Source organism: Vanessa atalanta, chromosome 20 (genome assembly GCF_905147765.1).
Source record: "Vanessa atalanta chromosome 20, ilVanAtal1.2, whole genome shotgun sequence".
Taxonomy (NCBI): Eukaryota; Metazoa; Arthropoda; class Insecta; order Lepidoptera; family Nymphalidae; genus Vanessa; species Vanessa atalanta.
This window is the reverse complement of record NC_061890.1, coordinates 3,903,749-3,919,768: the sequence shown is the minus strand read 5'-3', so window position 1 is coordinate 3,919,768 and position 16,020 is coordinate 3,903,749. Positions and strand designations below refer to the sequence as shown.

Below are 16,020 nucleotides of genomic sequence, written 5' to 3'. Positions count from 1 at the left end.
TAAAACAGACTATATATAAAACGGTTGATGGTTGATCTATTAAATCATAATATATAACTATTATTATCTACTGTAAATGTTGTAGATTGCATGAATCCTTATTTTATTATTTTACAGATGAAAATATTTTACTGTAATTAAATTATACAAATAAATATGTTTGACAAGCTTGACATTTATCGTAATCGTTAAAAGGTCATATTCGCTTAATTATTAAATTTGTATTTATTTTATGATTAATAAATGTTTTTTCAAAATTATCATGACAGCTTATTTTAAATTCTCATATGGCTTACTCCAAACCGTTTCGATTTGAATTTGAATTAAAAACCATGGTTTCCAGGTTTCTTATTTAATCAATACTAGAATATTGGACATATTATATCGTATTATATTTTCAACTTAAAATGGCGAGCCCTAATCCTGACTCGGATTTATCTTCCATGTTTATACGTAGAGGGGAGGGTAAAACATGCAAAAGTCCGACAAAATCAGAACCATCGTCGAGAAGGAATTCCCTAAAGAATATACCAGCTGAAGTAATTACGGTTAAAGATTTCTTCGACTTTATGAAAACTGCATATCAAGTTTATGAGCATTTGGAAGGCGATGAGGATGAGGGTAATAAAATAAACTGGGAGGAATTAACTAAATTGACGGTAATCAACCATGTCATTGAACAGCAGGAGAGAGATCTTTTGTATCAAACAGCATTTACTGAACAAAAACCCATAACTAGTAAGAGTGATACAGCTATCGAAAGAAAGAACAGTGAGGAGAGGACGGATAAACGGTACAGCTGTAGCGAAATTGAAGGTAAGCCATAGACTAATTTAATTTTTCAGAATTTAAAAGCATTATAAGAAGAAATTTGTGATTTCAGGAAAAGGACGTAGGCGCTCGTTACCTCGAGAAGCGAGAGTGGAAATGCTTGGAGTCTGGACGGAAGCCAATTTAAATTGCAAACTAAATGATGTGTGTACGAAAATTAATAGATATATAGATAGATATTGTCTTTTTTTCATATTTTATACTTAGACCTTTTAAATGTATAGACCGCAATAAATACATTTAGTATAATTTGCAGGTGATAAATGAAGGAATACTGGATTCTATTCTTCCTTATTTGGTTGGTTATAAGAAACCGTCAAAAACGACTAGTGTATATACTCCGATAATAAAGAAAACGCCATCTAATGTATCAACGGACATTAAAAAACCAGCTAGTTTTGGAGGTATGTGGTTAAATTATAAGAATTAAAAATTGATGTATTTTTAAACTGCGGTTTTATTCGCGCGAAATTTATAAAACACAAACGTCCAATACCGTTTTATTAGGGATTACTACTACTACTATTTTACACAAACGTCCATTCCCGTTTTCTTAGGGTTGGAGTTTCGTAAAATCCGTTCATAGCGAATGTCTACAAATTTCAAGTGAATGTTATTTCGCTTTTATACGTATATAAATTTGTTTTTTGTTATAGCTTTCGTGAATGAGAAAGAATCCAGAGATCGTTTAGGAAGGCGTAAGTCTTCTGTTGTTGCAGCACAAGAACGCAGTAACCAAAAACAGGAGTAAGATTTAATATTAAATATATTACTAAAATTGTTACTATTAAATGTTAATTGTTATTCATAATTTGAACACTATTAGTGTATCCGATATGGTCTAGTGGCTAGGATACCTGGCTCTCACCCAGGAGGCTCGGGTTCGATTCCCGGTATCGGAATAATATTTTTAAATGTCAAAATTATATTTGTTTTTATTCGTTACAAATTAATAACAAAAATTTTAATTAGTTTGTTTATAATATTATTATTTTATCAGTAATTAAATAAACTATATTTTTAAGAGAATTAATAAATAATTATCGTCAAACTATCTTAGTGATAACTTTTACGAATGACTTGCCACGGGTATTTTTTCCATGGATATCAGATACCGGATGTCACACCCCCCTCAATATCTGTTCTTTGTATTTGTGTATTTATTAGGTACTTACTCGACTGCGATGTCAGCTATTGTAGGTTGGGACTTGGTAAAGCTAGGGACAAGTAGTGGTTGTTTTATTTCACCTCGTTTTTTTCAATGCTTTTTTTATATTTATTCGGGATTAATGTTATATCTGTAAAAATAATTAATCTATATTGTGTCGAAAAAATTGTATTAAAAAAGCTTTCTATATCTTTACTTCTTGTAAACAACTCGCCGTATTTTGATACGGTTTTCCTTAATACAAATAGCGATACACGAGGAAGTTTTGTATATTATGTAACTTATAAATATTTTGTACAAAATGGCTGACCTATGACGATGTTTAATCGAATAAACTGTTTAGCTACGCTACGCTGGCTATTCCTTACGCGATATATCAAAACAATGTACTAGGATATCGTAGGTCTCAAAAAAGCCAACAGGAAAGTCCGCGACAGAATATCGTGACATTCAAATAAATACTTTGCAAGATATTACCGATTCCCAATTACTTGCAACCAAAAAAATGTTCCCTGCGAAACGGGTGTTCGGATAATTGTCTGTAATATTGAAATAAAATAATACATATACGTTTTAAATTAAGGTAAGGTAATAATATTCTTAATCAATAAATTGCACTATAAGGCCGGGGTGTGGATCGCTAGTTTTATACATAATTCATATCTTCGGGTTTAGGTCGCTGAACTCCTTCTGAACGGCTAGATCGATTTTGATGAAGATGATTTTTGTGTGTGTGATTGAATGGGTTTCTTGAGGATTTAGATAAGACCCGGTTGAAGGAGCTCGGGTCCAGCATTTAATGAACAAATATATATATAATTTTTATTTTACCCATTGTGATGTCGGGGCGAGTAGTTAAAGTTAAGTACTTTAAAAATTAAATTATTTCAAATTATATTTGCTGTTATAAATTTTTTTTGGGGTGTGAAACATCCTTAACAGAAGTAATATTATTTTCTGCGCAGAAATTTATAGCTATTTAGCATTATTTTGATTATGAATAGCTTTGATTTAAAATATATATTGTAGACATGAACGAATTGTACGTTTGCGTAGTCTTCTGCTTATTAGTGGATATATACAAAATTAAAATAAATAAATACTACCGCTAAATGTCACACTGTTGGGCTATGGTTCCGCCTCCTATCGAGGAGATGGTTTGGAGCTGATTTCAGCTCGCTGCTTCAATATGTGTTGGTGAATACACTAGAACATGAGATTAATTTAAAACAGCTAAACACAAACACACACAACATAAACACATGAGAATAAAGTTCGGACCCACATTAAAACAAACTTCGAATTAAAACAAATTCTACAAGTATAGCCTTAGCGTGATACAGTGATGACTAAATTTTTACCCGTTACGTTTAGTTATGATAGAATTGTTCTTGGAACTGAACTATCTCTTACTGTCTAAGATTACTCAGTAATAATCAGTATATAGTACAAATACTAATACTACTAATAATAAACGACACCAAGAACTCAATAGTGATAATTATACCATAAAAAGTTTTCTTTTTTAGCGGTGACGTTGAAATACACGTTTGCGATGAAGTTAAAGGCTTGAAAAAGGACTTTAGATGTCCGCAAAAATTACTCGTGTCTAAGATGGGTTATTTTGCGGACGTTACTGCTGGTCAGAGGTTGGAGGACATGGATATTTCTGTGCATTGTGATATTCAGGTTAAAACTTGAACATATCTGAATTTTATTCTTAAATATTAAAAAAAAAAGAAAGTAATGTATGATGAAGGATAGTTGATCTTACTTATAAATTACTTTACTGTGGAGTTTAATGTTTAGATTTATGTATACACACTGCCATCACTTCAAGTAGTATTAAAGATTATTTTTATAGTTGTAATAGTTTGTACTTATTACTGCTTGCGGTTTATTTTTAGATTTTCGACTGGTTGATGCGATGGGTAAAGCGTGATACGATCCTCGTGGCTGACTGGCCACTCCTGGACCCTCATAATGTTGTACCAATTCTTGTTTCAGCTTCTTTTCTGCAGGTCAGTAACATTTGCGATGTTTTATAATAATAACAGTTACGATAAAATAGACTCAGACAAGTTAACCATACCTACCTATACTATTACTATTCTAATAATTCACTTACAGCCGTTTCTTTACTAGAAGAAAGAGACGTATTTTTGTTTAGTACTTTGAATATTTTTGTTTTTCTTTTGCATCTAAAGTAAATGCAACGCGTTTTTATTTCTTTTTCGTCCTCATAATACTTTAATTTAATTTAATTTTCTATCAAAACAATATCACGATGACCTGTTATATAGAAAGTGATATCTATTATATATACGGAAAAACAAAAAGGAACTAAAATGTATCCTTTTGGAACACTTACTCTTAGTACAGAATCATAAGTGTTTGTTCCATTAATGGAAACTTGTTGAATTCTTTGGCTTATGCAATTATAAAACAATCTCATCGCCTTTATTTTAAACCGTGATGTGTAAGCTTATAATATAAAAGAGGTTCATGTCCCAAACAATTCAATACGTCTGAGACTGTTCATCAAATTTTAAAGGTTTATTTAAAATATCAAATAAAAAAATGGAAAAGGATTTACAAGATCTCATTTTTAGTGGAACATACCAGTTAGAATTCAAAGATTAATATTAAAGTTATAATTATATTTGTATTATTAATATAGATGGAACCACTTCTACACGACTGCCTCATCTATTGTCATGCTCACATGAATGATATTGTCAAAACATCTACCAATCTGGCGTGCCTTAGTGATGCACTTTTGACTAGGTAAGGATAAACATCTACTTTGAGAGCAGATCAGAGCCTAAACATTACACTTAACTCATTTCACTTATGAATCGTAGATTGGCTGCTATGTATACCAACGCTGAGTTAGAAGCTATCCGTGATCGCAAAGACAAGATACAATCCCGTTTGTATTGCAAGATGATCCTGTCTCTAGCTGAACCGGTGCCGGAGACACTACGAGGACATTATGCGACTCTAGCGACGCTCTTTAAATGCAGCAAGTAAGAAAATAAAGTTTTTTGAATCTGGAGAGTCTCCGATAATTAGACTGTCTAGTCTTGTTTTTTCTTTTTTTACAGTGTGCATAAGATCAGGCCCTACTATGCCACACATTTGAAATGATATCAGATGTATTATTAAGTTTAATATATTGATTTTTGTTGACAGTCGACGAACCTAAAGCTCAGGGTTTTATGTATTTCCCTCTGATCAGGCCTGTCTTAATCAAGGGTGCAGGGAGGGTTGGGGGTTATGTGGGGTTTCGTCGGTGATAGTCAAATGACCATGGTAGTGGTGCTCCAAAGGGTATTTTAAAAATTTGATTGAAGGAGATCTCCAGAATACTACTTATCGTTGCGCTTAAGACTGGACTGATTGCCCAATCACAACTGAATTCCTTTTATGATCATCTATCAATGTCTTAATGCCGTCAGTATTTTCCTTTCCGTTCTCATCAACAGATGCAATAAATTGTTGGGTCGTCACATCGCGGAGCAGGTGCCTTGTCAGCCTGCCAACATGCGCATAGACAGACGTGGAAACGTTATTTCTACTCATAATAAGTTAGTACAAAGTTTGAATCTAACTAAGGCTTAATGCATGTGTAGCTTAACGACCTAAGCAAGCGACCTAAGCAATGTGTCTAAATGCCTCAAAAAACATCTAATTTTTGCTTTTAATCTATACTTTCTATACTAATATATTATAAATGTGAAAGTAACTATATCTGTTTGTCTGTCGCTCTTTCACTGCCAAACCAATGAACCGAATTTGATGAAATTTGGTATGAAGCAAACTTGAACTCCAAGGAAGGAAGGCTACTTTTTTGCCTAACACATGATAACTAACCCCTAAAACACGAGCTAAGCGACAACTAGTTCAATATAATAGCTTATATTTTAGTATATTCTAATTCATCATGTCTAACACTAGGGACTTATCTTGGAGCCTTAATGAGTACATAACGTGGTTGTACGGTGAACTACGGTCATGGCGGCGCGTCTACTGGCGTCTCTGGGCTGACTGCCACTTTCTACGCTGTCAGTTGTGTGATTCATATTTTCCGGCATATCAGGTCAATACACATCATCGGTACTATTGGTTAAACAATATATTTAAAAATATGGTTTTGAAATAGGAGTTATATTAAATTTGTAGGTAAAAAATCCTACGCCATTGTAAATATTGTAGTGGGTACGAAAATTTTATATTTCTCATTATATAAATACTGGTAATTTCATATAAAAGAGCAGAAGCTTATAGCATGTTGTATTTGGGGTGGTGAAGATGGAGTGGTGTTCGCAACACGGAGAAGGTGCGCACGCTCTGGCGCTGGAAGGACGTGCGTTGTCCGCCGCACGACACGCGTGCTGCGGGGAGCGCGCTTACCGCTTCGAGACAATCCCTAGGAACACGGTCAGACATTATCATAAAATAAGGATTTCTACTAAATGGAAATAATTAATGTAACATAATATGTCGCTTCAGTATTTTCCCAGCCCATTCATTAGCTCGCACAAATCAGATTACAGTATTTAATTAAATGGAATGGATGATGAACAAAAACCTGGTTCAATCCTACAAATAAGATTTTTTGTTCATCTCTGCATACTTGACTTCCTCGAACACTTGTTATTAGAATATATGAACACTCTTTTAATTTTATCTTAAAATAATTTAACAATCAGGGTTGTCAATTCCGCGAACACGTGCCGGATGAGCGGCTGGCTGCCGATGCTGCTGTAATGGAACTGTACAACAATTTCCGAGACATCATAGCCATGAGACCTCCTCAGCTAATGTTCCCGGAGAGGCTGACCAGACTCGTTCCGAGAGGTAATACATCAAACTTTACAGACTGTTCTAAGCTGAAATGGCTCAGTCTATAAAGCACTTGATCCTTAACTGTAGATCATGATTTAAAATATGGATAAGCTCTACGGAGTTTTCTCTCTCGCCTTGACGGTAACAAAAGAAATTTAGGAATAACGCAGACACATCAAATACTACTTCTACAGAAACCGGTGAAGATCCAAGCGGTCGTCTTCAGTGCAGGGAGGTGTTCTGGTGGGAGGGTATCCAACTTGTACCACCCCGACAGCCACTCGGCTTATTGGGACGGCTCTATACCAGCAACACTAAGTTCAACCGTGAGAATATCAGACTATTTATTTAATAATAATATGATGACTTGCTAATGACTTCTAATGGTAGTAATTAGGTATTTAAGCATTCTCGGTACAAATAAAATAAAAAGATTTTGATAGCTTTATTTTTCAGTAATAAAATTTATGAGATATATTCGCTAAAATCTGCATTTAACTTGTTTTTATTTGGTGGTATAAACTTAATTTGAATGCAATGCATATGTTTTATATACCACCATGTATAAAGATTGCATAAGCAGGTCATCGACCTCCAGTACAATTTATAATTCTTAGGTTACAAAGCCAATAGAAGACCGCTGTAAATACGCTCTCCACATTGGCAAACGTAGTTCCATTGACATGACGCTTGGTGACAAAATTTCAGCCTCTTTATTTGAGGATTCTTTTCACGGCAACACGATGTAATTTATAACTTATATTGCTGAAATTATTTTTGTAATTTTTCTTCGGTAACGAAAACAGTAAACGATATTGATGCGTAAAAGCTAGTTTATTTTTAAGTTTTCTAAGATTCCGAGATTGCTCGTGAGAAAATACCTCATTTAATCGGTTCAAATTCAAAGTTGGAGAGGATAAATGGAGACAATCCAGTAAGTATCACAGCGGATCATTTAGAGGCAAAGGTGGAGGCTTGTTAATTCACAAAATATGGCCACATCATCATACAAAAAACACAAAACAATAACGCAATCATTGCTAAAAAGTATTAGCACACGGGTTGCGATAGAATAACGCTATCCATCGATATCGACACGTGCGCAGCGAACGCGCGTCCTGGCTCACCCGTTTTGGGTGCGGTTCGCACATCTGTGCAGTCGATCGCCGGGAATTGCTCGACTGTTACATGCGCGTCGCCAGAAGTAAAAGAAGCGAAGCCGAAACCTCCAGTTAAGGAAGATAGTCCAAGAAAGGTAAGTCCGACTCGAAGGACTATTCTGTGTTTAGATAGAAGATTAATCGTAACAACGGAAGAGTTACGATTAATGTGTAGGTGCTCTTATATATGTTTGTAAATAAAATCACTAAATGCGTTTCGAAATACTGACAGATGTAAACAATATATCTACTTAATTTAAAAGATCACGTGAATCGTTTTAAGTTCTCTTTACAGATATATTTTTTTTATTTCGTCAGTTTTCAGAGACGCAATTTGTGTAGTCATTTATGTAAAAAGCACTTGTAGATCTTACAAACAGACAACAAAACAGCAAATAACAAATTTGCACATAATACGAAAACATCATGCTTTTATAATGTGAATTGTCATCTAAACGTTATTATGTAATTCTGTTTTAATGTCATAGGTGAGTGCGTGTAGTGTCTTGCCTCTTTATTTCTAACTTCGTAGATCAATTTGTGTTGTTAATGTCCTGTGTCGTTTTGTGTTCGTCTTGATCATTTATTAAGTTTAAATATAGTAATTAGAGTAGCCATCGAATTGTTGAATAGTAATCAACACAGAAACACTTATTTTTAACATTTTTAATTAAAAAGATATACCGATCTATTGATAGTACCGCCTTTGAGGACTATATCGATTTGATATATTCGAGCTATGAACAGATTTTTGTTTCGCTTTTGGCTATCGTGTTGTTGGTATCCGAGAAACGCGTGGTAAGTTTTTTATTTTAATTGTTATCAGAAAGGTGTGTCTTTTTTCTACGCTAGGTTCTTTATACAATAATTTTAATCAAATTTTACTGTTAGATCTAATTTATCTTTCAACTTTGCCGTGTTGCAAAGCAAGGCGCTGGCAGCGGTGAGGGCGGAGACTCTGAGTCTAGCGATTCCAGTGAACAGAGCTCAGACAGCGATCGCAGTGAGGAGGACGTGCCTCGGCGCTCCCGTGCTAGGACCAGGGCTCCACCACCGCCTCCAGCGTCTAGGAACAAGTGAGTTAAGTAGTGTGACTTGGGAGTATATATTAATGATAACTTATTTATTTAACTTTTTAATACTTTAATTGAGATACATATCCATTTTTTTGAGGATGTATAATATTATAACCAACATTATATCATGCAATTATAATTGCTGAAATCTTATTAAAACGTTTTACCTTACTCTTACTAATCTACTGCTTCTGCTTAGAAAGTACGGCTTCTTCAATCTTCCATGATCTCTCGATGAGCTTATTTTATATACCTGGAATTGATTCTCCATTTCGGTTAAATCTAAGTGGTCTACTTTTTTTGTTTCTGTAAACTAATTATTATTTCCTCTGCATCATGTATTTTAAGGGTGACCGCTCTAAAAGCCACAGGATTGATTTTCTTTCCTGGGAATATTATCGTAAACGAAACGTAAGGTGGGTAGGAAGAAATGTTTAGGAGGAGAGGGTACTGTTACAGATATTCCAAATTACTCGAATACAGGCATTAGCGGGTTGTCAAAAAAAATTGCTAGTCTTCTTTAAGAAAACCTATATATGTTGGTGTTAGCGCTCGTCGTGGTCGCGTCCAAGGTCGTGTGTGGGCGGCGACGCAGTCTGCGCGCAGCAACCAGGATGGACAGCGACGTTTCGAAGAACGCGCAGCGACACATATGCGTGCTGCACTCGCACGCAGGCACCAGCGTAACGCCCGCCAGCGCGATCATCCTGGTTAGTAAAACTATAATCACAACTATTTTCTAAGTAAGCCTGTACTCTTTAAATCTTCTCTTCTTCGCTGTAGTCTTTTTTCGACTAGCCTATTGAATATTATATCTCAGTCGAGAAATTCGAAGTGTAAAGTTGATAGTGTCCCCCTTCAGACAACAAGTAAACCTGTTGATCCTGCCCTCGACCTCTTTCGGGTCTTGCCAGATTTCTCGTCCTATCGAATTAGTGTACGTGTTTGCTGCACACAACCGAATTGCAATCTCAAATAACTATAGTGTACCATTTTGTAATATCTTTTACTTAATGAATAGTGAATTTTATAATATTGCCATGACATGAAATTCGCAGGCGGTGCTTATGCGCGTCTGGAGGCGGAGTGGCGCGAGCGTCATGGAGCACGTGCTCGTCCTGCGCCGTCCGCGCGCGGCCGACCCGCACTTAAGTACAAGTGAACGTGCTCTTAGTAATCATTATATGATTTTAGTGATGTTATTTGTTTCATTGTAGCAACCATACAACTCACAAACATGTAATTCTTTCGTATTAATTATCAGAGGTATAAATTTTGTTCGTTATTTTAGCAAAAACTAGGCACGGTATCTTCTTGATGTTGATTTACAAGCTAAATGATAATGATATGCCATTTTTTACTATTTTGTTTGAATGTGTTTAAGACATGTTCTATATTAATTTTATGTATACAAATAAATAGCAGGGTCGAAAATCACTGCCTTAAAAATAATTCAGTTTTACCAGTGAGAAGTCAGAATGGGTCGTTGTTATCCATACTATAATATACTATTATACTATATATAATATTATAAATGCGAAAGTAACTTTGTCTGCCTGTCTCGCTTTCACGCCTAAACTACTGGACCGATTTAAATGAAATTAGGTACACAAATAGTCTAGAGCCTGAGAAAGGACATAGGCTAATTTTTATTCGGAAAAAAGGGGGATGAAAGGTTGTAAGTTGTTGATGGTATTGTCATTTAGAACTAGAAGCATAAACATTATATTTTAGGCTGTACACTTATAAACTAACATATCATGACATCCACTAAGGAGCGATTTTGGAAATTCTACTCCTAAAGGGGTGAAAAAAGCGTAGAACATTTGTATAGAAGTCCGTAATTTTTTAAGATAGAAATATGAAACTTTATTTTTGGGATACTGATAAAAAATGAGTACATACTTATTGAAGTGTTTCTGCACATTCTACCCCTAAGGAGGTGAAATAAGGGTTGAAAGTTTTTATGGGAATCAATCATTTTTTAAGTTAAAAACCTGAAACTTTATTTTTGTGACACTGATTAAATAGGTATTTAAGCGTTTCTAGATATAATCTACCTCTAAGGGGGTGAAATAAGGGTTGAAAGGTTTTATGGGAGTCAGTCATTTGTTAATTTAAAAACATGATAGTTTAATTTTGAGATACTGATTAGAAATGAGTAAATACGTATTTAAGTGATTTTTGATACTCTACCTCTAAGGGGGTTAAGTAAGGGGTGAAAGATTTTATGGAGGTCAGTCATTTTTTAAGTTAATAATATGAAACTTTATTTTTAAGATACTGCTTAAAAATGTATTTAAGTGTTTCTAGATATTCTACCTCTAAGGGACTCAATAGGGGTTGATATTTCTTTTATAGGTTAGTTTAAAAATCCTTCATTTTAGAAGTTAGACGCATGAAACTTTATTTATAGGCTACTGATTTAAAATGAGTAGATATGTATTTAAGCGTTTCTGGATATTCTACCCTAAGGGCTGAAATCCACACCAATGTGGTATACAAAGAGGTCTTACATTAACGTAATATTTTAAGTTAATTTGTAAATATATTCATATTCTACGCGGGCAAAGCCGCGGGTAACAGCTAGTAATTAAATAATGTGTATAAAAATAATTACATAAGTCAGAAATATAAGCAGACAATCAAAGGAAGATATTACTTTTTTATGAATTTATTTAATTTACTCCAAATAAATAAGTTACATCAGTAACACAATTGACCCAAATCCATTTATCATGATAGCTAGTAATTTTAAATACAAAAAATAGGAGGTCCTTTCCATGAGCAATGCTTGAAACAATAAAACTGCTTGTTTTAGTCAAAGTATTTTATTGGAGTTAACTAAAAGCGCAGACGGTGAGGGAACTGGCTTGAGCGGAGACCGAAGGCTGCCTTCAAGTATCCTCTGAGCACTTTCTTGTCTGTGCGTTTGCCGATGGCTTTGATCACTGCCTCGTCCACAAGCTTTTGGTCTGACTTGCGTTGTTCAGATGGAACGTATTTCTGAAAAATGGATGATCATTATTTTAAATGTAAAATAGTTTTATGTTAAATATTAAAATTTGAATGTTACTTTATATATATATATATGTCAAAATGCAGTAAATTTAATTCTGAAAGGTATTCATTATAATAAATAATCTAACTAAATGTATATTTAAATTGTAATGAAAAAATTTACTGATTTTGATGGGATTCTTATTTTGCAAAAACAAAGAACTAGAATTTTGCAATGAAAAAGTCTGCTATTAATAAGACGGTGCTAATATTTTGTTATTTTTACTTATCTTTTCATTGTTATGCTACCATTGTGGATCAGCACTAAATTATTTTGTCATCAAAGCAAGGGTTTTTCACAAAGATCTTACCTCTTTTTTGGTTGCGAAGATGTCGTCACCCTGCTTGCGCTTTACGCTGCGCTTGGTGCTCTTCTTATTCTTCTTGAAGTAGGTGTCATCAAGGTGTGCTGGTAGCTTGAAGTCACCGAGATCCACCTTCGTGCTGGTGCCGATCACGTACCGTTGGGGAATACGACGTAGTGGACACGAGTTGAACTGTGATTTGAAAAAGGACCTTGCATTACAAATATAGTAGAGTAGGTGAAGAAAAGGTCGCATTTTGGAATATAAATTTTAGCTATGTAAACTGATTAAAAGTCATAACTTAAAGAAAGTCAAGTCATTTTATGGAGGATGAAATGAAAATATTTTTTAATAATTGTACTTTGTAAAATTTCACATTTTTGAACATTTCAGCACAAAAACAGTCTAGTTATGAATTATATAAAAATTAAAGTTAAAAAAGTTGGGATTGATTAAACAATGATAAACTCACAGCGAATGGTCCAGTCACAAGCAACAAGCCACTGGGCAGGATACCAACAAGCACAACACGCTTGCCTGAATGTCTGCCTGCCAGCAGGATGCAGACGGTACCCACGGTGAGGTTGGGGCGTGTCCTTCTGATGTGCTTGCTGAAGGTCTTGTGGTGAGAGCGAGTGCGAATCCTAGGGAAATAAGAAAATTTATTAGATATTTTAATTGACCCCTAGTCTATTCAATTTATTTTTTTAGTTTATACAATGATTTAAGAACTTAGCAGTGTTATATTGCTACCTTCAGAAAAAAAAATAAAGCCATAAAGCTATTTTAAGTAGTAAATCACATAAGTCATAGCATTAGATTATAATCACTTAGGTTTGAAGTAAAGGAATATACAGTATATTCTGTTTAAGCAGACACTTCACTAATGCTGTAGCAGAAGATCAGTCATGATCACCAATGTGTTTCAAAATAAAATTATATAAAGACATTAATTAATAGCAATTCAATTCAATTCCATTAATATTTTGTTCATTAGATTATAAATACTTATTTGGTCTATGTAAATACAGCTATTGGTAGCCAGTAGTAGTGATTATCGTACCCACAATATGTAAAACTTGTCATTAAATAATAATAAAAAAGTTGACATACTTCTCTTTTAAAAATTTATAGGAATTACTTATATTCCTATTTACACCTCCAATTGAGCTTTAAGGTCAGAGTGAAGCCCATAATCCATTGCACGATTGGTACTTCGTTTTAAATTATTATTATTAAACACATTAGCATTACATAATAAACATTATGATAGAAGACATAAACATTGGACAGCAAAGTTACACACACCAAATAAGTTTCCACTTTATATTAAATTTTTTGTATAATAGAATATAAAAATACCTATTTTCTGATTACTATATATATACAAGATATGAATAAAACTATAGCAAACAGTAAATTCATTGTAATGATTTGAGTATCAATATGGGACTATGAAAATAATTCTCCCAGTAAATAAAAACTTTGGTTACAATTCTCATATTAAGAAATTACAAAAAACATAATCAGCTTTACTATATATTTTTTTAAAATAAATAGTGAAAGTGTTTACTCACTTGTCCTGAGTGGGGTAAAAGGACCTTCTGCTGCGGAGCAGAACTTTACGGGTGCCTCCATTCTTTTCACCTCCAATGGGCTTCACCACAACTGCGGGCTTTTTAGGCTTGGGTGCCTTTGGGTGTTTCTTGCCAATGAACTTGTACTTAGCCTGAAAATTAATAAAATATTAGTTTGCAAAGTATAATTAAAATAAGATATGATTGTAATTACAGAACTTTCAGACTTCTTTTTTTATATAAGAAACAATTTTTTCTCTTTTTAAAAATTTTGTTTTGTACAAATGCCTCTAGTATATATTTAAGAATAACTTCAATGCTTTAATTATATTTAACAATGTCAAATCCCTGTCAATTAGATTTGGGAGCATGATATTGCCCTGGCACATCCTGGTATGTCGCTATAAAAATGACAGCAAGGTTTTGTATGGTGATCACAACAAAAATATGGTACATAGATGAAAAACTATCGACCCTTTTTTTCTAATAGTATATATATCATGCAGTAACACTAATTTGATAACGATATCACAGTTAAGCTGACAGAAATGCACTTGGCATTTTAGTTAACTATTTCTCTAGCACATGCTAAAGAAATATGACATGAGCTGTTTATTAAATATATTTCAACTGGGCTCTGATCATTTAGTTTCATGAATAAATCAAACGAATAATTATACCTTCTTGTGGAACATTTTGCTCTTGGAGAATCTAACGACACCGTTTCCCAAGTCATAATTCCTCGGTTTGCCAACCTTGGCCTTCTGGACTCCGCCCGCAGGGGCTGCGGGGGCCTTTGCCGCCGCCTTGGGCTGTGGTGGAGCCATACTACAAACAGAAACAACCTCTAAATAATATCACCATCTGACTATGTTTGCAGGTTATAAATTCTTGTTGTCCTTTACATACAAACAAGTGATGGCATTTTATTTGTAATATATGATTACTAAAGCTGATCGTGAGACACTGATTAAAAAAAAAACCACTAGAGAACCATCACCGATTTCTCGCACGTCAAACTTTGGTTATCATAAATAATAGATTTAACTTCGCGTTAAATGAAAATAAGGCACGTCGTCACTTGATTGTATTATAATAATTTTAATTCATACGTTTAAATGATTTAATCTTCTAATATTGTACTTATATTGTTGGATTTATTTTATACAAACACAACAGCAACTCACATTAGAACCGGGATCAAGAAAAAGAAGTTGACATAAGCTGTCACCAGTGTCGCCAACACTTGATTTTTTCTCCCCGAAAATTGAGTTTAAAAAATCTTCTTTCCCCTAAAATTTAATATACGCTTTTGAAATCACTTGATAACTTTAAGAAAATATTTTTTATTTAAAAGTTGTTAATAAATATTCAGAAATGGTCAAATTTTAAATAAACTAAGATATATTACAAAAAATATGACGATATAGTTTTACTAGAAGCATTTTTAAAATACTCAATAAATATAACAATAATGAAGTGGGCGAGTCGCAAAATTTTAATAATTTTAATGCCTTTTCAATTTAGAAGAAATAAAGAGATTCATTTTGATGTATATTTCCTTAGTATAACTATTATAGCCAATTTTCGTCCACCTTTTGAAACTTGTGGGAATACGTCGTATGGAATACATTAATACACCCACAGATGTAATACTTCCCATCGAATTAGCATTGCAAAACTTATACATGTTGTTTAACTATTCATTGTGTTTAATTTTTATTTTGGGGGTAAATCCTTAATTTGGCTACACTGGCTGTCACAGATAATCTAAAGTTTATTACGTACCCAGTAATACTTAATCTAGATGATGAGATAGATTTCAAATATTAAAAAGTGAAAACGTTATATTTAATTAAAATGAGTTATCATTATTAATGTATTTAGTTATAAGTTGATTATATTTTGCTCTAGTAAACATATATTTTTCTTAAAAAATGTAAGTTGTAGAACGAAATACGATAAGTCAAATAAAACATATGACACTGTCAT

General features: G+C 33.7%; 2 protein-coding genes and 1 non-coding gene across 3 annotated transcripts; 2 read left to right on the top strand and 1 right to left on the bottom strand.

Annotated features, from left to right (window-relative positions):
• Positions 1-407: 407 nt before the first annotated feature.
• LOC125072037 (SANT and BTB domain regulator of class switch recombination) lies at positions 408-10,316 on the top strand. The gene is made up of 17 exons (XM_047682510.1): positions 408-816; positions 884-975; positions 1,088-1,235; positions 1,488-1,578; positions 3,529-3,688; positions 3,907-4,020; positions 4,680-4,786; positions 4,864-5,028; positions 5,488-5,589; positions 5,960-6,101; positions 6,314-6,442; positions 6,715-6,862; positions 7,045-7,176; positions 7,957-8,105; positions 8,938-9,086; positions 9,636-9,796; positions 10,145-10,316. Exons 1-17 carry the CDS (start codon positions 408-410, stop codon positions 10,246-10,248), a joined length of 2,502 nt encoding a protein of 833 aa, XP_047538466.1. The 3' UTR covers positions 10,249-10,316.
• Trnae-cuc lies at positions 1,662-1,733 on the top strand. Its single transcript has one exon. It is a non-coding gene; the product is annotated as a tRNA-Glu (tRNA).
• Positions 10,317-11,901: 1,585 nt separating the features above from the next.
• On the bottom strand, positions 11,902-15,264 carry LOC125072036 (60S ribosomal protein L6). The gene is made up of 6 exons (XM_047682509.1): positions 15,216-15,264; positions 14,709-14,856; positions 14,029-14,180; positions 12,924-13,095; positions 12,458-12,643; positions 11,902-12,092 (listed from the first exon to the last, which is right to left on the bottom strand). The coding sequence occupies exons 2-6, from the start codon at positions 14,853-14,855 to the stop codon at positions 11,931-11,933; spliced, it is 819 nt and encodes a 272-aa protein (XP_047538465.1). The 5' UTR covers position 14,856; positions 15,216-15,264; the 3' UTR covers positions 11,902-11,930.
• Positions 15,265-16,020: the final 756 nt, after the last annotated feature.